General features: G+C 41.9%; 1 protein-coding gene across 10 annotated transcripts in view; it reads right to left on the bottom strand.

The window, feature by feature from the left end:
• Nucleotides 1-22,809, bottom strand: part of sox6 (SRY-box transcription factor 6) — a 158,598-nt gene that overhangs the window by 94,391 nt on the left and 41,398 nt on the right. For 9 of the 10 annotated variants that reach the window (XM_042483805.2, XM_042484184.2, XM_042484034.2 and 6 more), the window contains 2 exons: nt 12,560-12,800; nt 9,095-9,305 (listed from right to left, as the gene is read on the bottom strand). In XM_042483805.2, coding sequence (XP_042339739.1) covers nt 9,095-9,305; nt 12,560-12,800 — 452 coding nt within the window. The remainder of the gene's footprint in view (nt 1-9,094; nt 9,306-12,559; nt 12,801-22,809) is intronic. The other variant, XM_088077263.1, reaches the window with a different exon arrangement.

The raw sequence follows: 22,809 nt of genomic DNA, 5'->3' as shown, positions 1-22,809 counted from the left end.
TTGAGTGGGAGGAAACATCTGTTTCATCACTGCTGATTAAATAGTCTCTTTGTTCAAACCATCAAAGTTTTGTTTTTTTTGTAAGACATCCATGCTTTCTGTTTGAGGGAAAAAAACAATGCAAATATGTTGATAGGCTGCATCTACACTAGTTGTCATGTTTGCTTGTGTCAAGGCGGATCTCTTAGCTGGATGGCTGACGTACATCTGACTTACAGAACAAGCCTGCAATGTGCTCTGAAATCATTAGCAGGCCACAGAGGCTGTCTGTGCCCAGGGTGTGAGTTACACTCACACTATTTTGATCCTTGGTCAGATGACACCGGCTCTTTTGTCAAGTTATGTGTGGAGAATGCTTGGGAGCTGAATGCCACAGCTAGGACAGTGATACTGAGCTGGCACACAAGTCTCCCTGTGTAACCCTACTGCAGGCATTCACACACACGCACACACACTGACACACAGAGCAGGACACATGTGCCCACCCTCTGCACCCCATCCTATTGTTGAATAGCCCTGTTCTCCCTATTTCTGACTGCCTCTGCCCCTCCTCCTCCTCCTCCACTATCCCGACTATATGCAGTTTGTCTGTTTATGTCCCTCTTCATGTTTCTTTTAACCGAGAAATCAGGCCATTATTTCCCAATTGTCATTCTCGCAGGCCAATGACAAATATAGTAGCATTAATGGCTTCTGCCTTCTTATGTGTCAGTGTTTCGTCATTGCTGTGCCCCTTCAAATACAGCGGTGTCACATAAAACACTCAGGTCATGCTGATTTTACAGCACCAAGGCTAATCTATTGTTTTTATACATAAATATTTGACTATTTCCCCCCAAACTGCTACTGCACAAGCAGTGACGTCACAAACGTGACATACCTACACCCAGAGTGTGGGTGTGTGAGTGTGTAAAGACAAACAAGCCTCTGTGCAGCCCTGGCTGTGATTTGTCTCTCAGAGACACCCGTTTCCTCCTATCAAGGGGTTCCTGTGCAGCCAGTAAGCCAGGATCACAATGGGAGTTTTGTGCTGCGTGGGTGCAGGGGGACACACTCAACAGCTGAAACCCGGGAAGATGGCCCCTGGAATGCTCCACAGCAGTTGCTACTGTTGACTAATCGGAATATGAGAACTGGGGAAGGTGATCTTGAATGCAAAGAATGGCGCATTGAAGAAGCAGCTGCTTGTTTTGTCATCTGAATGACCAAGACAGCAGAATGGGTTCCCGTTTTGAAAGGGGCAACAAAATCTGTATCTTAGCTTGTGTAAAGTGAAACCTGTGTCGGCTTCCAGAGTCCTAGGGGGATGTGCCTGTGTTATGTGAGGGCTCTGTTTTGGAACAGATAGTAAATACATAATTCAGCAGAGGACCAGACACTCTGTGCTCCCTATTCCCCCTCATACAGCCACTCCATTTAGCCCTGGGCTCTGATCTCTGCCTGGCAGAGGAGCAACTTTGTCACTGGAGAGTAAGATGGGGTGGGAGACAAAAATCATAGGAGGGGAAATGTTGATCTGGATCAAGCTAGGGTGTCGAGATGGTAGAGAAAACATGGAAACAGGGAGAGGAAAAGAGAAAGGAAAAGCAAAAAAAAGTGGACAAGGAGAAAGAGGATGGGAAAGTGAGATTAGGGAGGAGCAAGGGGCAGGGTATCTTTTTTTTTTCCGTGAAAGTTCACATGTCAGGCTGGCAGGCTGCCCGCGGCATACAGCCGAAAAATCTATTTAACGTCTGCTTCACAGGGTGACAAGAGGGTTGATTGGCAGAGAGCAGAGAGCCGCTTTTGATCATGTGTCCTAACAAGCGATTCCAGCTCATGTCTCTTCAGCCTGAACAGATCTACATTACCTATTCAAACAAAAGTGACAGACCAGAGCGCTGCTCCGCTGGGCTGGTGCACCACGCCACAGGCCAAGAGAGAACACACACACAGGCACGCATGTGCACATGCACGAGAAAGCTCCCACTGACACATACAGTTTATGCAAGCACACACACCAAACTGTATCAGATATGTGATCAAATACTTAGAGATAAGTAGCTTGCTGAAATGTTGACAGAATAAACAACAGATTTTTAAAGGAAGTGGTGCACAGGAGAGATGCTGTGACTGATGTTTGTCCAGTGTGTCCTGCCAGGAGGTTCCTGGCCTAACGCTGTCCGATAGGATGGTGCACTTGGTGAGAGGCTGCGTAGAGCTATGTGAGGAGAGTGCCTCAAAATCTGCAACCACGGCAACTGGATTTCCAGCCCTCATTGCATATGCATAGAGTCAGAGGCTCATGCTCAGATCATTATAACAAAGATTCCTATTAATTAGGTGGGATAAAGCAGAACCAGATGACATGGCAGCTGGGATGAGAGGAGAGGGGAGAAGGGAAGGAGCTGAAAGAGGAGGGGAGAAGGTGCATCAGTCTGTTTGGGGGGGCAGGGCTGCTTTTTTTTAAATAAAACGTATACGTATAATACAGACAGAATGTAGCAGAAAATGTCTCTTTAACGCTACATTCAAGCTGAATTTCCAAAAATAAATCTGTTAGTGCTATTAAGCACCTGCATCCAATTTCAAGCAAGCCTCCATGTGGAGTCAGCAGGGGCTGTGACACTGACGGGGGACAGTGTTACAACAGAGTCAAGAGTTCATCAGTGCTAATCAGACCACAGGCTTAGAGCTGATCCTATTCTCTTCCAAAGCTTTCACCCATCCCTGAATCTCATTACATGGCCTGTTGTAATAGAGCATAATGACCTGGGGCTATACACACAATGCCCCACAAACACACACACACACACACACACACACACACACACACACACACTCAACCTACTGCACAGTCATTACACAGTGATAATACACAATGTTGCCAGGGGGATTACACTTATAAATAGGGGAAAGGTGATAAAGTCAAATGGAGAGAAAAAAAGAGGTCCAAGTGATAACACAGTAACACATACAGTACTTACGTATGACCTGTGCCTGAACACAATTAGTTCACAGTGGCGCTCTGTGTTGTGCTGTTTTACGTTGAAAGCAATGGTTAGGTTACCTGCCGCTGTAATAGGGGGAGTCTTTTCTCAGTAGCCATTAAATATCCTTCTACCTGAGATTAATAGGGGGTTGCAGTTAGGTTGAATGGTGGCATGGCTCCCCTTTGCTAAGCTAATTAGCCATGACTCTGTCAAAGAGCTCCAGGTGTTGAGTATTCTGCTTGAGCACCTACTATATCCACTCTGTCGGGTTTTAAATGCTGTAGTATTAAGGAAATGCATCCTCTATGTGCTTTTTTGTACCGCATGTGTCTGGTTTTTTTCTTAAATAAGAACTGGAAAACAATAAGGTTATAGATGTTATAGATTATAGCTAGAGATATGTGAAAAGAGTACATTGTCAGTTTAACAGCTGTGTCCAGTGTCCTAAAATCACACCTGTTCACTGGCTGTATCATATGCAACAGTTTCCCAAACAGCGTCAGGGAACTCAGCTTTTATGGTATACTGTCATTCTAGATGCCATAGCTATTGTAGTTTTAACAATGATTTGTTTGAGAAAGGTAGACTTAATCATAAAAAATGTAAAAGTGTTCTCATTTACTGTTAGTAACTGTATCCATGAAAAGTAATGCATTATATTTTGTAATAATCGCATGACCCATGTAATTGTGAGCCAGGAGGCTGCAAAGGAGTAAGTTAGGTCATGCAGTATAAAGAGAACAAAGTCCACATAGAGTAGGGGTGGATATCACCATAAGATACGATATTATCACAGTATTTACGTCATAATACAATATTATAGCGATTATTAGGGTTTTGCCATTTGCCGAGGATTTCAATAAAATGTTTTGTGATATATTGTTATTTATTAATTATTTGCAACTGTAAATTATGTCTTCCCAAAAAATTTTTGTCAACATCTGTCTTATCTAATGAGAAAAAGTTTTCAGTCTGTTCATCTCACTTCAGTCATTTTTATTGCAGCAAGTTGTATCTAATAGAATGAAAAAAGTTATTTATTTTGTCATCCTAGTAGGCTAACAAAAGATGGATTTGTATTTTTAATGTTAATAATTTATATAATAAACAATACTTGGCGTCCGTGCATAGAAGTGATATTGCCACAAGAAAATATTCCAATTCAATACTCTATTGATTTTTCCCCACCCCTATTAGGGAGATGGTAGGACACAGGACTTTAACCAGTGAGACTAGTGTTTGTGTCCCGTGTGAAACCAAAAGTTATTTATTGAGTTATTTCAAGGCTTTTATACACACAACCTCACATCATGTCATGTCGTTGCTTTACAATAAGTATGTAATGTTTTATTAACTACAAAACATTATGTTAAAAATATACAATGCAAAATCGTTGTTAACTGTTTTTAAACATACTCACCAGCCAAAGTATGAGGGAAAGCAAATCCCAAGATTCTCTGGTTTGGCATGTTTGCCTCACTATAGTTGCGTATTTTCAGCACTGTGTCTCTTGGATGCTTGTTGCTTACAGTGTGGCAGTACGGTGTGTCGCTATCTTTTTATAAAGCCCTGACCTCACCTGAGCACTTTTGGGGTACACGCTCATAAACATCCCAAACACAGAAAATAAGAAAACACAGGCAAAGGGCAGAGTCTCTGTAGAAGAATACACCGCCACACTCTTCTAGTGGGTCATAAGAGATGATTTAGAGCGATTACATCTGTACGAGTCTATACATTGTTTTTTAGGAAGATCCTGCATGTATACCTTTAAGTATGTAACGTGATAACATCCAACCTGACCCTTTTCCTAAATGTATCTTAACCAGCAGGGCTGCTGATACCATTAGATGTCATAGGATTGTATAATTGTATAATTGTATAATTGTACAATGATACATTTAGCACTGAATGGTAAATATTCTTATGGAACACAGCTCAATATAATCTGCCTACCCCTGTCTCAGCAGACCTCTCAATACAACAAAGATGACACAAAAGATACATAACTGCATCCCATTCTGTGTTGGTTTTCCTGGCAAGGACTCAACAAGTAGATACTGAGCCCAGGGACATCCCTAAAAGCTAAGACAGGAAGCTTAAACCCAATTACCCGTCCTTGTCTTAGGGGACGATCATAAAGACTCAACACACAAAGTATTTTCTATGTTGACTTGCACAGTATTGATTCATACTTTAGTGCATTATATAAAACTGTTCTAATTGCATGTGAACCAAATCAAGGTCACCTTGGCTTTTTATAATGGTGGCTATTTTTCTTTTTCCCCTAATACTTTATACTGACATTTTTAACTCTTGACAAGTGCTGTCTGGAGACTTATCCATAAATAATGCATTTACAATACCTAGTAAATAAACATGGGGCACAATCGTTAGCCCTGCTGGCAACTGGGCCTAATAGAGCTTTTACAGCAAAGGTGACTATTCAGCTAAATGCAGTGCTCGCTGCTGGGAGGACATTTTCATTCATTAGCACAGTCACAAGCACTTAAAGCACTTTAAGGACCAGAAATGGAGAGGAAGGGTGGAAGGATAGAGAGGGTGAAAGGGTACAAATATATAGAGATGGAAGGATGGAGGAGATACTGAGCACCGCCTCTGTTGTTGTAATGTTTATAAGGCATCCAGGTCAAATAAGGAAACTGGACAATAATTTTTCTTTGAACAGATCCATACAGTAATAGTAGAAGAAGTAAAAATATAAATTTATTTGCTGAAGCATTGTATTTTCCTGCTTAATACTACTTAAAGGTCAGTTTTACCAAAATTGCACCCACTTAGCCTTAACTATTCACATACTGTGTTTTAGTTTATTTTTTTTCTGAAAAGGTGAGATATCCGCTATCACCAGCAAGGCCCCAAATGGGGGGTCTAGGGAGGCTCGTGGCCCAACTGGAGAAAATAACTGGAGGCTTGCATTACTGTCTTGAAGAGACTGTGGTGTGCTCAACTTTTTAGGTTTGCACAAAGCTAGATATATCGTGTTAAACTAAACAAACAAACCATGTCAGGTTAATTTGTCAAGGAGAAGGCAAAATAACCCTTTAAATCTAGGCTAATTTTTGGTGAGGGAACAGTTAACATGGTCATTTTCAGAGGTTTCTTTTGAATTTTCACCTCAAGATATCAAAATGAAAATGGGTTCTGTGGGTACCATTCAGCTTTAAGAGAGACCCACAAGTCTTTCTAAACTTAAGATGCGAGTTCCCAGTAAATGTTTTCTCAACTTAAAATGTTATCTGTATCGGTTTCAGTCGCTACACATCATAACCAGTATTAAGTACGAGTTTGTCAAAAAGCACTTCATTAACTCTCCAAATTAATATAGTTTCAACTAGCCTACAGACTACAACAGTATAATAGAATTCCTGAAATTTAGTTATGGCTTTTTGTTTTGGTGTGTCATCCCAAGATTATCAGTGGCCCCATCTGGCCACTGCTATCAAAAAATTCTGGGGGTGCCACTGGCTACTGCTGCAATAAAAGAAAAGTGATTGAAATTTGTTAAGTGTCCCACAGCATTAAAAAAAAATTAAAAAGTAAGAAGCACCAGATTAGATAAAGACAGTAAACACTATTTTGAGACCATGTCCAGGAAGCTTTTTAACCCAAGGCTTCCACAAGTGTACACATCACTTTTTCACGTTCCACATATGAGCAATGTACCGTGTAAAACTGCACCACAGACCATTTGTTTTCCCTCTACATTCGAGGTCACAGCATTTATCCTCAGTCTATCAGTACAATGAACTATCTTGACCAGACAAGGAAGCCCAGAGAAGAATGGTAGCAGATGGTCAAGAGTCTCTGAGGACCACGGTGATCCCTACCAGTCAGGCACCGAAGCAGCAGAATTAGACACAACAGTTGTCATGCTTAGATAAGCGATATATTTAGCTCATCTGTTGCTTGCGCCATATTACCAGCATCATTAAGACAACAAATGGTTTCTCCAACCTTGTTGTATGTTCTTTAATAGGTTAATCCTGCCTTTTTTAAATTTCCAACAGTATCTCCATTCATAAACAAAAACATTCGATCAGGATCTCTCAGAGAGTTTTTTCCTTTGGCAGTTTAAGAGTCCCTCTCCCTCGATTTTACAGTAATCACTGATCATCACCACTGAAGCTTCCTCAAGTGCCCTCAAGAACAGAGTACCTCTCAGTTCCTGCAGCTTGGGGACAGCATGCTGAACTTTGGGAGGCTCTTGTCTTCTGCTGTGTTCCCTGCTCGGAAACTAATTTCCCTCAACAAGGGAGTTTATTTAGGTGGCGATGATACACAGCGCATGAGGCAGACCAAGTCTCTATTATTAACAGGAGATTAAAACAGCTGTATGGCACTCTAAAGCATCCTCTCTTCCCTGCGCTAACATACGGCCCTGGATTACAAGCTGCACTTGACCATTTAAATTACTGCAACAACCAGCCTTCACCAGCTGGGGCTCATTACCATAACGCTCGCCGTCGCTACACACAGCACTGACAATCTCGCTCTGAAAATCAACTCCGAAAAAAGAAGCATGTGAAATATATTCTTACCTTAGGGTAAAACAAAGAAGTGGTAACAGCATCGCTTTGCTTTTTTTTTATGAAACAATATTTGTTCTGTGAGGTGCTGTGGGCCGATGCTCTTTTGTGTCGTGGGATCAGCCTGACATCCAAGACCAGTAGCAAAATACTGCAAATTTCTAATATTTATGTTTGTTTTTGTAACAGAAAACTAGAGCACTCAGAGGAAACCTTCGAGAAAACATGAGAACTCTTCATAGGCAAATTTATCTGCTGTTTTGCAGTATTATGAGTATTAATTGTGATTTTAAAAAGGGGCTTTTACCTTTGGATTTTTTGCTAAAATATCAGTCATCATTAGTTAATTTAAAAGGCATTGATTGCAGTATCCTGTCATTCATATGCATTCTAGCATGTTTTGAGTCTTTTCTTCTGTCATTCTTCTTTTTTGGGGGGGTTTTACCTTTATTTTGACAGAACAGTCACAGCGTAAAAGGGGGGAAGAGAGGGGATGACATGCAGGGCCAAGGGCCAAGGCCAGAATCTGGCCCCTGCACATGTGGTGCATCTGGTGAGCCACTGGGCGCCCCCTTTGTTGGACATTTTGACCCATTTCAAAAATACGAACTTCTCTAAATTATCTCATATTTCTAGGTGTTGAGGTAAATACAGACTGATTGTTCCCTCTTTTATCACCTGAACACCAACACAAATAATCAGTCCGCACATCAGGACGTGGCCAAATGATTATCCGGTGAGAGATCACCGAATGAACACTTAAAAAAGAAGTGGCAAATTATTTTTAGGCTAACAGAGGTCTAATTTATTCGTCTGATGAAGTGCTTAAGCTAAGAGCTCCCCAGACACTAAATGAGACACATGCATTCCCAAGGGGGTTTAACATTTGATTGGATGTAGTTATATTACTACAGCCCTAATTAAGAAGGGGGATGTGTTTCAGCAGCTCTTTCAAATATTTGTTTTTCCGCCATACTCTTGATAGACTGCAGGCTGTGGGAGGGAGAGCTGAGCAGGGTGAAACGGGGTGCAGATATGACATAGACCTAACAGTCTTATCACAGAAAATGATTTTTTTCTTCTTTTCTGCATGCAACTGAAGGAAAATAAAAACTCTTCATAGTGTGTTGAATAGGATGTGAGAAGGGCTTGGGTTGTTGTGGGTAGCAAACTTTGATGAATAACTGTGCTGAGTGAAAAGTGTTCAGTGTAGCAAATTTAAAAAGAGGTAATGTTCCTGGCATCGGGTCAGCACTATGAGTTTTATAGTTTAAAAGTTTGGCTTGGCATGCCAGAGGACCACACTTATGCTGAGGTGCACTGCCACACAGTCTTTGTCACATTGGAAAGGGTTCAGAACAAACTGGAAACAGCGTAACGTCAGTATTCCCAGCCTGTATTTGCCCGCACGAGACAGAGAGATACATGAGAAAAGAGGTGGACAGTCAGGAAGCTAGAAAATTATGAGAAAGAAAGAGGGAAAGTTTGGGAAGATGAGGTGCACTTAAGAGGAAAAAGGTACGCCCATACACACACACACACACACACACACACACACACGGGGAGTCATACCGTCTTGCTCTGTCTTTGTCATCTCCTCCAGTTTCTTTTGCTTCAGCGTGTCCACTACGTCTGCCAGGCTTCCTTTGCGGCGCTCTGGAGTTCCAAACGCTGATCCGCTCAGCAGGTCACTTCGCTCCCGGGCCCCCTCCTCCGGCTTGTGTGGGGAAGTGGAATTGTTCCGGAAGGAGTACAGGGAGCATACTTTATTGCTGTCAGATTCCTGTAAGACAAACAAATGTTGTGAGGGGTGGCAACAAGGGATGGGATTTGTATTAAATGATGAAAGTGTTTCTGTGTTCTGTCAGGGCTCCATTGAGCGTTTTGACAGTTTTTTCATTCAAATGCAGTGATTGCTACATTTTTGCAGCTCAGGGGCGATTTGGCCGTATCAAATAGCTCCTCTCTGGCTTTCATACCGTAGCTTCTGTGTCTAGCTTTGCTGGTAAATGAGATATGACAAGTGTAAAAACTGAGATGAAATGATGAAGTACACTTTCATAGGGCATATCCATAATGTGCTCTTTACTTTTCATCTGCAGAGACTACACAGAGAAACCTCCCAACTGTAATTTCTCAAATTGCTTTTGAGTGTGCATTTGTGTTAGGGTGACTGCTGTGTAATTTGTTCATTTTCTAGTGGAGACCTATTCTCAGCTGAGTGCCTTGAGCCATCGTAAATCTATGTCCTGTCTCGAGCTGTTGTTGTTTTTCAGTCCCACCTGTGTATGGTTTAGTATTTAACTAAGGGTCCTGTCTCTGGCTGAGTGGCTGAGTGCTCCCTATGCACAAACAGAGACATGAAGGAAACAGGGAGAAGAATGGGAGCGAGCTCAAGGGTAGCGGGGGAGAGGGAGAGAATACGCTGCACATGGGAGTGTGTAGTCAGCACACAGACCATGGCTGAGGGTTGCGTCTGACAGAAGGTGGTGTTAATTATGGTTTGTGGAGTCTGAGAAAGCAGAAGGTGGCTAAGCAGCCAGGAGTTTGCAGCCTTAAACGGGGGAACAGTTACCTCGGATTTGAAGTGAAGTGAAGGGAATAAACCTGACACAAGTCTGTATCTGCCAATCTATCATGGGCAAGTCGGATTAAGTGTGATAACAATGTCATACAGCAGGGTTAAATGATAAAGCCATGTCTGGAGCTGCTGACAGTCCCAAAAAAAAAAATTCAGGAATGCGGTAAAGGAATGTTGCCAGTGCCAATTTCTCATCCCTGTGTTGCATGTCGAGCTCCAGGCAGAGTTGCAGCGGTGTGTAGGGTAGTCTGGTACCAAGCGCCAGGGTGGCACGACCTACAGGCCTACTCCACACCTCCCAGCCCTGTGCTGGATGATTATGCAGTGTGGCAGACAGTGGAGAGTGCTTGAGGGGAGTGGAGCAGTGCTGGGTTAATCAGCTGGCGCAGGTTCACGGCACAGCCCACACAGACGCATGGCACAGCAGTGGAGTCAGGTAATCAGCAAAGGCAACACTCTCATTCCTTTCGCCTTATGCCTTCCCCTTTTCTTCTCTCCGTCTCTCCCTGTCGTCCTCCATTTTACCTCTCCTCTCTTTTTGTGTCCTTCCTCTCGTATACTCTTTGAAGTGAGAATGAAGGGTTTTTTTGGTCATTTTTATTAATTTCCCCATAATTTAGATACAGCTTGACTTTTTGTCACTGCCTTTTTTTGTAAAAACATTTTACAGGTGCTACACAGAAAGTAATTAGTAGTATTACAACATTTATAATTGATTGAGAATAGATATTGGTTGTATTTATAAAATCTGCTTTTGTCGCACATCATAAAACATGCTGTTAAGACTGCTACTGTCAACACCAGAGTGATTCTTTGCCTATTAATTGGCAACACTGTCAGCATGCACATCCCAGCATCATGAGCTACAGAAGATGGATTTGTGCTATCTGTTTTTCATGTGCATTGTGCTGCAATGCTGAGGTGTTGAGAGTCTCACTGGCCAACTGCAGAGCTCCTTCAGAGGCCCTTAGGGTCTCTTTACCATAGACCCGTCTGTCACAGACAACCACCTGCCTACCATGTCTATAGCCCACAAGTGCCTGTGCTCTTCTTTGCTGCGCTCACTTCAAAGCAGCGCCGCACGTAGAATGTACAGCGTCTGGTGTCTGGCTGCAGATGTAGCTTATACACACAAGAAAAAACAACACGCGTGCTTCGAGGACAAGACGTTTCTTTAATAGCAGCAAGAATGCATCATGGCCTTCTAACGGTCATGATGCTATTTTATGAGCCTTTTGTGTTATTAAAGGGAGAGTTAGAGGTCCTCTGTTTAACCTAATAACAACTGATGGTTAAGTGTTTGGCTGAGCTGCCTATCTGAAGACCCCAAAATCCCCGAGCTTTCACAGCATTATGGAGTTATGGAGATGGAGCTACGGACAGAGTATCTGCTGAGTTTCTTCAAACAAGCCAGAAACAATAGGTGCCTGCTGAGTCAGGATCTTGATTACCCGGGGGAAGACAGTAAGACTGTTGGTGCGCATACATGGACAATATTTCTTAAATCAGATGGAAATCATTCTGATTAGAAATTCACAATTAACTGTTTTCATTGACATTAAGTGACCCAATAGAGTGTAAGCTGACACGCTGCAAAGCATTTAATCAGAATCTAACTTTTTGACTTGTGCGAAATGGTTCCCCCCACTGTAAAACGGTTAATCTGCGGAAAAATATAACAAAGAAGAGGTTCTGCATGTTGATAGAATTTAGTCATAAGTAACATAAATGTAACTCAGGTTATTTTCTGTCGCTAGAAATTACAGATGTCCCCTAACATGCAGACTATAGACGGTATAAATTACTGATGCTACCTAAACATGCAGCCTGTTACAACGTTACATAAGGCTGCTGTTTAAAAATCAAAGAATACATTTATATCAGAGCACTAACGTAAGAACTTAACACCAGAGTGCTTATTTATTGAATTTTGTGTATGAATTTCTGTCAAAATCGCACGTAGAGGCAGCAGTTGTGGCATGTTGGTGCTACATCTTCTAATGTTACACCCATGTTGAGCAAAAATGCGCAGAAATGTCTGTCCCAACCACAGAGAGAAGGTCGGATTAAGCTTTTAAACGGTTATTAAGCGCTAATATTTTTCTATTAAACAGATTATCAAAGGTTTAAACCACTTCTCTCAACCAAATGGAAAATTCCTTCCGATCAGGCCAGATCTGGACAATCTATTCTGACTGATGTGGTTACATGAGGTATTTTCTTTCTGACTGGCCATTATTGTGATTGTTAGTGGAATATTGGGATCCTTGTACACGCATCAAGTGATAAAATCTGATATAGGTTTGACTGCTTCACTAGGTTTCTTTAAAAGGAAAGCTTTGCTTCATCATTTATGCCTCCACCCGTTCTACCGGTCTCCTTTTATTAAATTCTTACCACATCAAATAAGAATGAAAAGGGTTCGTGTATGTATGCAGTATGTTGGCATGTCTCACCATGCGCTGTTGGGCTGACACCAGGCTGTCCCAGTCACTCTCTGGCGGCACGCTGCTGAGCGGTTGCATTTCATCGGGATGGGCTTTTCCGTGGAGCAGGCTGTGCAGGGGTAGCTGAGGGGTGCCGTGGGCCTCGGCACTCTCCTCTTTTTCCCAAGACAAATGCTCCTGACTCATGGTGTCATCCCCATCAACCACGGATGCAAAAGGAGACGTGGCTTGCTTGGAAGACATGACTCTGCTGTGGAGTAGGAAAAGGAGAACAGAGTCAGGAAAAAGAAATGATATCTTTTGAGGATCATTGACTGTGCATGAAAAGAAATGCCTTTTCCTCAAGTATTTCATGGACGACTTAGGAGTTGTGTTCAAGTAATTGTGCATGGCTGTAACTGGGGTTATAAGTGGTGCACCTGAGCAGATAATGCTGCATGGATTGAATGCTCCACCTGACTGTCGCCTGAAGCTGCTCTGGCCTGTGTTTGGAGCAGGCAGAGGGGTCCCTAATCCTAATGCAGATGGATGGCTTGATCTAGGGCTGGAACTGTGCCTGCTTGGGTCTTGGCCCAAACCCCAAGACAGTTACTCAGGCAGTAGGTCAGCCAGGCAAGTGGGACTACCATCCAGATGAAAAAGTAAAAACCTCACAAATAAGTTAACTCCTGGCACACGAGGATTGTATTTTTCTGTGATAATATTGTTCTTTTATTTCTCACTTGATTTAATTTGTTTTTGTCCTTCAAGCATTTTATCATTTTCCTCTATTTAACTCCAAAGCAATCAAACACAAACAAAAACCAGCCTTGCCTTCTTTTGTTTCAACACGTCAAATTAGGAAATTATTAACATTTTGGTGTGACAGTGTTCCCTCGGGCCAACAAATCCCACTTAAGCAGCTTAAAAAATCAAAAGCGAACAGTGGAGGACTAAATTCACAAATCTGTCAGATGCTTTCATGAATATTACAGTGAAGAGTGTACTTGACATATCAGGTGCAAAAGGAAACTCATGTTAATTCTAATTTAATTTTTTTTCTCCCCCTTTTTACAACCCAACTCTTTTTGGTGTGGAATTTATACAACCAATTCCGCTTTTTCTCACAATTAATGAGGCCGCACGCATGCTGTGTGCTACAATGAATGAAATTAAACACTGTGCCAGCAAATCTAATTATGCATTTGGTATTAAATTAAAAAGGGGATAATATGGCCTTCCTACTGATGTGAAGTGGAGAGAAGGAGCTGGAGCATATTTAACTTGTAATCTGCTTTTCCCTGAGCTGTTGTCCTGCTTATTTATTTTTTATTCTACAGGACACTGACCATTACAGCTAGGGATATTTGGGGCTTAATCTCCCCTAGAGTGTGTGTGTGTGTGCGTGTGTGTGTGCGTGTGAGGAATAAGAAAGATAAATTGGGGGTGTGAAGCTATGAGTCTGTGTTTATATGTGAGAGAAATGCTCAGGGTACTTCTTGTACGACATTTGATCACTGATCACCATCTACCCCGTTGTCCTGCTCTATCCACAGGGGTCAGTGTGACAGCACTTTAGTCCCACCCTCAATTTGCCTTGGGGGGGTGGGGGGGCTGTCAAGGTTCAGGCAGGCTGTGGTGCGATTGTGTCCTTGCCTTCTCTGCTGAGAGTCAGGCAAGAGAGATAGGGAAATATATGCTCCATTTAAGAAAGGCTTTTATAAACAAGGTCTTTGGGTCTAATAGTTCTTGATCTTACTCAAAGAACTCTGGCAAATGTATTGTCCACGTACACACACTGCTGAACTTTCATTGTCTGTGAATACTCTGAGCATTTGTATAGCACCTTAATAATACAAAATATGAAGAAAAATACATCAAATTAGAAATGGATGAAATGTAAAATGAAATAAGAGTGAGAGGCACAATCATAAAAGGCAGTTCAAATGTTACAGTGCAGTTGCTACTCCATAAAAAACAGCAGAAAAGTTTTTAGCTTTGATTAAAGATATGGTTGGTAACGTTTATGAAAAAAACTTTGTGTCATATTTTATGAAACTAGCACTAGCACTATTATGAAAATAGTACATGAGACAAATAGCCTGTGAATCCCCCCCCCACCCCCTCCTTTTACTGCCTCTAATGGTATTTGCATCAGACCGCGGCACAGAGCAGAGTCTCTGACGCAGCTGTCAATCACGTCAATTGCTTCGTGAACTACGGGCAAACTGTCAAACTAGACAGCACAAATATGAATACAGTTTCTGTTACTGCATTACCTAAATCTTCTCAAATATTTTTCAGAAACATATTTAAGTGTACTGTGTAGCTGTAAAATAAGGAAGTTTGTTTGGCTGATGTGCTCCCATTTAATGTTATCCAACATGGCGGCCGGTCACAAACCTTCACATTTTACAGCTAAACATTTTTTCTAGTTAAGTAGTGCAGAGAAATTAAAGGCTGTGTCAGCGTGTTTTGTTTTAATCTTCAAAACAGTAAGCAGACCAACCCCTGAGAGAGATTGGACATGATTCTGTTTTTAATTGTCATCCAGAAACCTGTGCTGGTGTATCCAAATAAAACAGTCAGTATGCATTACCACACACTCTCATTCACTCTCTCTCTCTCTCTCTCTCTCACACACACACACACACACACACACACACACACACACACACACACACACACACACACTGGCTCATAGTCACAGATCAACCTGGGCAGCGAAGGGGGACCTGAACAATGGCAGCCAAAGTTAATCTCATGTGTCTCAGCAGCTGTACAAACAAACCCAGTAAGTCAGGTAGATGGAAGGGTGCAAGTGTAAGACCCGTGCCTGACTGCCTGTCTGTCTGTCCTGCTGTCTGTCTGCCTGTCTCTCCGTCTGTCTTTTAGCACTGGATGTGTTGTCAGCTGTGTCTTTAGTGGGACTCAGCCCTCAATTTTAATCAGCCTTTAAATTGTTTCCTGTAATTATATCAAATAGAAAGTGATCTCAAAATTGGGTGCTGTTAATTGAAAATCAAAAGTCAGAGCAAAGTTCAGAGCATGCATGTAGAGGGGGCAGTAGCAGGGTTGGGGGGTTGGAAGGGGAGGTGTGCGCGTGAGCATGTGTGTAGATTAGGCACGTGGATTCTTGTGTATTTTTTATTCATGCACCCAAAAAGCCCAAGCCTCGAGAGCAACAAGCACCTCGTCCTCAATGGAGTGTGAGAGTGAAACAAAGCACTGCTTTTGTATTACACAGTAAATCAAGTGGTATTATTTTACCACTAAAATATTCAGTCTCTCAGGCACTTTTACTTTGGTCTCCAGCCATCAGTCAAACTGCTGAGGCGTGAGCGAGAGAAGAGGATAGAGAGAGAGAGAGAAAAGGAGAGAGGGAGCAATGGAGACTCCATCCTCCTGTAACATGTGTCTACAGCAATCTTGTTAAAGAATGCAACAGATCTGCGGCAGGCTCCATAACAGTATTTGTCAGCAGGAGTTAATAATTTATTAGCAGTGCTGGGAGGGCTGCGCTCAGGCAGCTTAAGAGTGCAGAGAAGCCCCCTCTGCCCCACCCCCACCTCGACAAGCCCCATACAATACTACCTCATATTATTGAAAGGGAAAAGGGAAAGTGTGGCAGTAATTCTCTGAAAATATCTGAGGGCAACTATACAGTGTTTTATTCCTCATATTTGGAGCGGGGATCACACAGCGCTGAGATCTAAAGGTGTTTGTGTGCAATAGATCAGCAAAGACACAACAAAGACGTTTGATGAGGAGCAAAATAAGGAGAATTCAGCTGAATGTGGGTTCTACTGATGCATGTAAAATTTGATTATATTTTCTCATAGAGCTACACTGTTTGCAGTCTTGGCTTACAAAATCAACAAATCAGCCCTGTTTGCACAACTACAGTGTTTTCTTGTTGTTGGAATAACTTGAACTTGAATTTCTCTGGAAAATAAGCCAGAAATGTGCTTAAACATACCAAAAAGTGAAAATATGGACGAGGTAGCTCATAAATCCTTGACAAGCTGCCCTCCTCCACGCTTAACTACACAACAACAATGGACAACTAACAAACCAAAGTAATCAATAAGTGCATGAAATGCTGCCTTCCTGCCTATTTTCTCAAAGACAAAAGCCCCGGTGACTTTAAAGAGTCGAGGCAGAGACGAGGGAGGGTCAGTCAGAAAAAAGAACTGGCCTAAATATAGCTGACAATATTGCGCACATTTGTAGGATTAGGACTTAAGTTCTCGAGCCGCGGGCTCATATGGCCTGGAATGCTTTGAGTCATGAATTGTTCCCTGCGATAATGTTTCATCATCGTGCAAAACAACCTCTGCCTAATTGGTGAGTATTAGAGGAGTGTTGTGCACTGCTCATCTAAAGGGGTCTTGTGACTGAGGGGCCATGTGTCCTCGGCTATCCCATTTCCCCTTTCATCGTAAAAGGGTCTGACTGACTTTCACCCCGCTGTATCTGCTCTGTCACACTGTTTACCTTTTATAGACAATGGTGATAAGTAACTCCACACCATCTCCCCCACCTCCCCAACCCGCCCACATGCACACTTGTGTGTCTAGCTACTGATGTCTTGCACCTTCAGGATTTGATTCTGCACCTTCTTTCTACATGTTATCAGCAGACAAAAGGAGAGAAAATCTAATCAATTATTAAATACAAAAGGACTGTTTTTTAAAAAGGGGATAGGAGTTCAGGCGATGCGATAAATCAACTTTCCATATGTGACTGTTTCAGTGCACAGCATATTCACATAGTAACATATGCAGATAATTAAAACAGAACCAGCAATACATACAAAGCTTTTTTTTTTTTGTCGTATAAATGGACATTTTAAAGGTTGACTGTCTTCAAGCCTTAAAAACAAAACGAAAACAAAAGAACAGATAGCATTGGGAGAGTTACTTTTTTAATGTTGTAGGTTACAGATTACTAGTTACTCAACTTAAAAATGTATTACATAACTACTTTAATAACTTAATCAAAGTAATGTAACTTATAGTATTTGATTACTTTTTGATTACTTAAACAAATGTTTTGACAATAAAGCTGAAAAAGGTCTGGAAATAGGTTATGCTAAAAGATGAGATTCCTGCATGGTAAAAAGATGCAAAGCAACAGAATTAATTTTGTATCCTACATATAAACTTTTCACAAAAAGAAGTACACTATATTGAGACATTAACCCTTTGTAATCACCAATATTTTGATTAGTACCTCTAATTTAATTACTTTTTGAAGTAACTGTAACTGATAACAATTACATTTATTTTTAATCTAATCTCCCCAATGCTGCTGACTGACTGCATGAGATCAGAGCCAATTAACAAAAGGGTACTATGACTGTTAAATATTAAAAATGTGCACAAAACTAGGCACTTTTTTTTTTTAAAGAAGAAAAAGAATACGACATTGTTTTAATTAAATCAGTTTCCAAACAAGTAACCTTGAAAATAATTTGTTCAATCACTTGTTAGCTTTTTAAAGTAAAGTAGACGTGGCTAAAGGACATAGCTGGGGGGCTTTAGCATGTGTGTGTGTGTGAGTGTGTGTCTGAAAGAGAGAGAGAGAGGCAGAGAGAGAGAAAATCATCTGTGTGTTTCCCTTCAGGGGTTCCTCCTGTTCTAACAGGTGTCGTGGTAGGGTTCCTCTGGGTTCTTCACCTGCCATAATGAGATATTACTACCTGACAGCTCCCAGCTGGAGGAGCATTGACACGGAATCCACCGTTTAGCACAATTAAATTATCACCCTCCATTGTGATTGTGCCATGCTGTGCAGCAGCCAGGTTTCTGGATACATAATCAACTCGTAACATGGGCTGTATGCTGCACACAGTTAGCCTCTTTTTCCACACAAACGTAGACACAGAGTGTGCACGCACAGGCATGCTTATGTATTCTATTATTTCTGCAGATTTCAAAACAGATAAATCAGAAAAAAGAGGTTACTACAACTATTTTTTCCACCAGAGTCACAAATTGATTTTAATCTGTTAAACCTCAGCCGACAAAGTAATTACAGATAATGATATTAAAATATAGTAAATGGTTGGGAAAATACAGATTTTTCCAACAAGGTAACCTACTGCACAGTGACTGGAGAGTTGTCTAAATGAATTTGTTTAAATTGTTCCTCCATTATTGTTGACCTTCCCTTGCAAAAAGTCAACTCAATTACGGCGGCACTTCATCCTCACTTCACACTCTCTCCTGATGCCTTCTCTATTAGAAACTGCCACGGTTACCACAGCTAAAATCCACACTCAAATGATAGCCACCCAGAGCAAATTAAGCAAGCCACCTGAAGTGCACACTTTACATATTGAGCAGAGCATTGATAATTACTTTGCAGGGTAAATTATTTGCAATAATATGCTGCTAGAGGAACTGCCTTGTATCTCACTTTAAACACTTGTGCAGCTGCCATGACAGCATGGTTGGTGTCCTTGCCCCCCACGCAAGGCAAAGGCAGATGCAGGTGTGAGAGTGCTTAAGTGTCCCTGTCTGTCTACTCGGAAAGGGTCGATGAGCACTCACACACTGAATCCCTCGTTGCCCCCTCCTCCTCTGCCTCCTCCCCTCCTCCTCCTCCTTCTCCTTCGGTCCCCTGTGCCATTGGCCCTTTTCCTGATCCCAGGACACAAGCTCAGAGCTGGATGGCATAACAGCCTCTCAGTTCCCCAGGACACGCACAAGTTCACTCATGCGTATGCTTTCACAAATGAAGGATGGCTGTCCAAAAAAAAAAAAAAAAAAACCTTGACTGCTTTTCCTGGACTCGCATCATTCTTTAACAGAAATTATCCACTAGAAGACGAGGATGTTGTGGGTCAAACACTTAGAGAAATGCACATCAGAAGACGCTAACAGTAGCGGGACAACAACTTCAGCAGCTCCTTCACCAGACAAACTGTTTCCCCGCCTGAGGGGAGAAAAAAAAAATACTGAGACAAGAAAAGCTTCTTGTTGTTCTACCTCTTTCTTTCTTTTACTTTCTCTTTTTCTGTGGGCCTGTTGGGGGATGGAGTTCCCAAAGAGCTCTCTTTTGCTGCTGCTGCGCTTAAGCAAACCTCACAGCGAGTCGAGCCATCAACCAACACAACCCTATTTGCTGAGCAACAGTGGAGCTTTGTGGCTTGCCTCATAGTTGACAGTAAGTTATGAGCCCTTTGTGAGCAGGAGAAGGAAAACAGAGATCGGAATTTGGCAGGAACATAATAATACAGAAATCTCCTGTTCATGGAACCTGAAATTTTCGTGGAAACAATCAGGCATTGTTGAAGGAAAGAAAAGCAACGGTGACAGATGAAATATAGAGTGGGGCCCCCTTTTTGTTAAACAGTAAACAAAGCGCTATTCAGGCCAGGTCCATTCTGTCATTTATAAAGATAACTTCTTGTGTGTGCTGGAGAGTTTTTAGCAAATGGCTGCACTTCAACAAATCGAGTGTAACATCTCTCACAGTTGCCAGAAAAGTGAGTTGAGGAGTTGGCTGGGGGGTGCCAAACACAAGTGAAGGGACGCATCCCAAGTTACCAAAGAGATGCACAATACGTCTATAGGGAGCACAGAAAACTCAAAAGGGAGGGGAAGTTAAAAAGGAGAAAGCAGCGCCTTTGGGCAAAGAAAAAAAAAAGACTTTTGGCCAAATACTTATTGTCATATGCACAGTAAAAACAGCGGTTTACACCATATGATGAAATTCTCAAAATGCCAGTCTCCCTTCATATAAAACAATTACAAAGTTAGGATAAAAATAAATCAAAAAAAGTAAATTTAAGAAAGGAGAAATTTTGCAGGGAGCAGTAAAAACAAGGGCAGTAATGACTGTGAATGCTTTATAAAAGTAGGAGGGGGGTTTATTGTACTGTATGGCGGGGAAACTATGGGCCTCCGTCTTTGGTCTTGCCATCATGAGGTCATCATTGGCAACTTTATTGCCGAGCAGAGCTCAGGCTGGTACAACTGCCGTTGGTTTTGGACATCTGGAATGTCGACAAAACAGTGGCCCACTTTCTCCGTTACTATCCATGTTTCCTTCTTCTTCTTTTTTTTTAACTAATGTAGAATGCTTCACAAATCCTGGTAACCAAATTGGCAAATTTGAAAATGTCCACAGAGAAGAAAAGCGATTTTGTTCCCTTTCATTCTCATCTCATAAAAAAGATTTCTGTGGCTGAGGGGAAAAAACGAGGAAATTATCTTCAACACGGTTGTAATTAAGCTGCTCTATTCTTATTCTGGGGGCTGTAAGGACAACAGCTCATTAGTTACAGTTAGACCCACCTCTAATTCTTTTGATTTTTTTTCCCTTTTCTGCTATTCTCTGCCTGAATAAATTAATGGTATTCATTGAGCACTCACACAAGGGAAGGCACACAAATGTGTCTCCGCTTGTGACAACTGGACTTCTTTTCCCTCTTTGTCTTTGGGCCCTTGTGTGTTTTTTTTAAGGACTGTGAGAAGAAGAAGGGCTGGGATAGAGTCGGGGAGGGGAGTGAGTAGCCACGTTTCATGTGACACGTCAATTGGAAAATCAAAACAGGGGTAGTTCATTTGCTCCACCCAGATGAGGCCATCTAGTAGAGCCATGATGAATAGGGGTCAGGCAAGCCACACCTCAAAGATTTATGATTAAGGCTTATTATGTTGGGAAACTGACATTGATTGCTGATTTAAACCACTGAAACCAATTAATTTGCCAGTGCTGAATAGAAAGCATGGTCAACAGTGTGTGTCATTCTGACAGGTTCGACAGGAAGAAGCCCGAGCAAAAGTAAGGGGCTAAATGAATGGCTGGCACCCGGCCCTGTTTGGATGTGGTTAAAAGTTAGCATGAGTGATTGACAGCTGATACAAAAAAAAGAGAGAAAAATGAGATCAGAAGAGTAAAACCAGAAACCCTAGCCACTGATCTGAGTAATTGCCCAAAAATTTGGTTCACAGAAGACATGTACAAGCTGCTGTTTTAGCAATGCTAAGATGGTTCCATTCATGGGCTGGCACTGAGAAAACCTGAGTAAATGAATGTGAAACATAGCCCTAATAAAATCAGAGAGCTGACAGACATGGTTGAACAGAAAAATGTGCTGTATTTCCACTCTGGGGGAGCAGGCACTGTAGTGGATTAGACGCTGACTAAAACTCAAAATGCTGTAGCAGTAGCCATGCATCCGACCCTTATACTGAGCTCATACTCTTCTCTGCATTCATCCAAAATGATGCATGAAAAGAAGCAACAAGTAATATACGTACCACAATCTATTACCCAAGTTATTTTTGTGCCGTGTTCACAACAAACACCACATAATGTTCAGTTGCATGTTATTTTTCTTTGCGGTCTTCAGGGGAACTTGTTTTGTTTACAGATACCTTTTCCTCTGTTAGCTTCTCCGTTATTCTTTTGCTGGCCCTGCTCAGAGGACACATGCATCATGACAGTGCTTCAAAATGAAATCATTAACTAAATTGCTTTCTTAAAAAGCCACAAGTGTGCAGCAGGATTTGTGTGTGTGTTTGGCTGCGGGCCACGAGCCTCTGGTTCCCAGGCAGCCTCTGCCCCGGCTCTGTTGTGGTTCCCTGCCACCACACTCATTATGCTCAGCCTCAGCACAGCACGGCGCAGGGCTGCGGCTCGCCTCGCCTCACTCACTGGGCTAGTAGGAAATAATCTGGTAATCTCAAACTACTCCTCCATTTCAGCTGGGGCCCCATTCGCACAAAGAGACCCTTTGTCCTGAAACATTTATGACCACACTTTGAATCTCAATCAGGGAATCAATCAAAAACACATTAAACAAATATGGTTTTATTTTTGATGTTAAAAGCTTGAAAGGGAATTTTTTTGTAGAGTTGACCTATGATTTTATACGCCCAAACAATTCCTGCTGTGCCTTCTCAAAATGCTAAAAACTAAAATAAGTGGGAACATATCCATATGAGCTTGTCAAAAATAATGAACAGAAATTTTACACACAAACCCAGACATTATGTAACAAAAAAAAAAAGCTTTTGGGAAACTTTATCAATCTGCCGGAGATAAATTTCAATAAACAAAGCAAACAGAATGAAAAGCAAATACAGAGTGAAGGCCACACAAATATTTGATAAGAAGATAGGGACTGTAGCTGAACTGTATGACAGGGCAGCTGAGGACCCCACCTACCCGCACACACACATACACACACCTAACCCTCAACCCTGACTGTCTGTCTGCTCTCCACTGAGCTGAAGGTAGCAGATGTGTCTTTCACAGCCTGT

The sequence above is a fragment of the Plectropomus leopardus genome, chromosome 1, assembly GCF_026936395.1.
Source record: "Plectropomus leopardus strain MGB_pleo_1.0 chromosome 1, ASM2693639v1, whole genome shotgun sequence".
Taxonomy (NCBI): Eukaryota; Metazoa; Chordata; class Actinopteri; order Perciformes; family Serranidae; genus Plectropomus; species Plectropomus leopardus.
The sequence above is the reverse complement of the archived record's forward strand: the minus strand, read 5'-3'. Positions and strand labels throughout refer to the sequence as shown.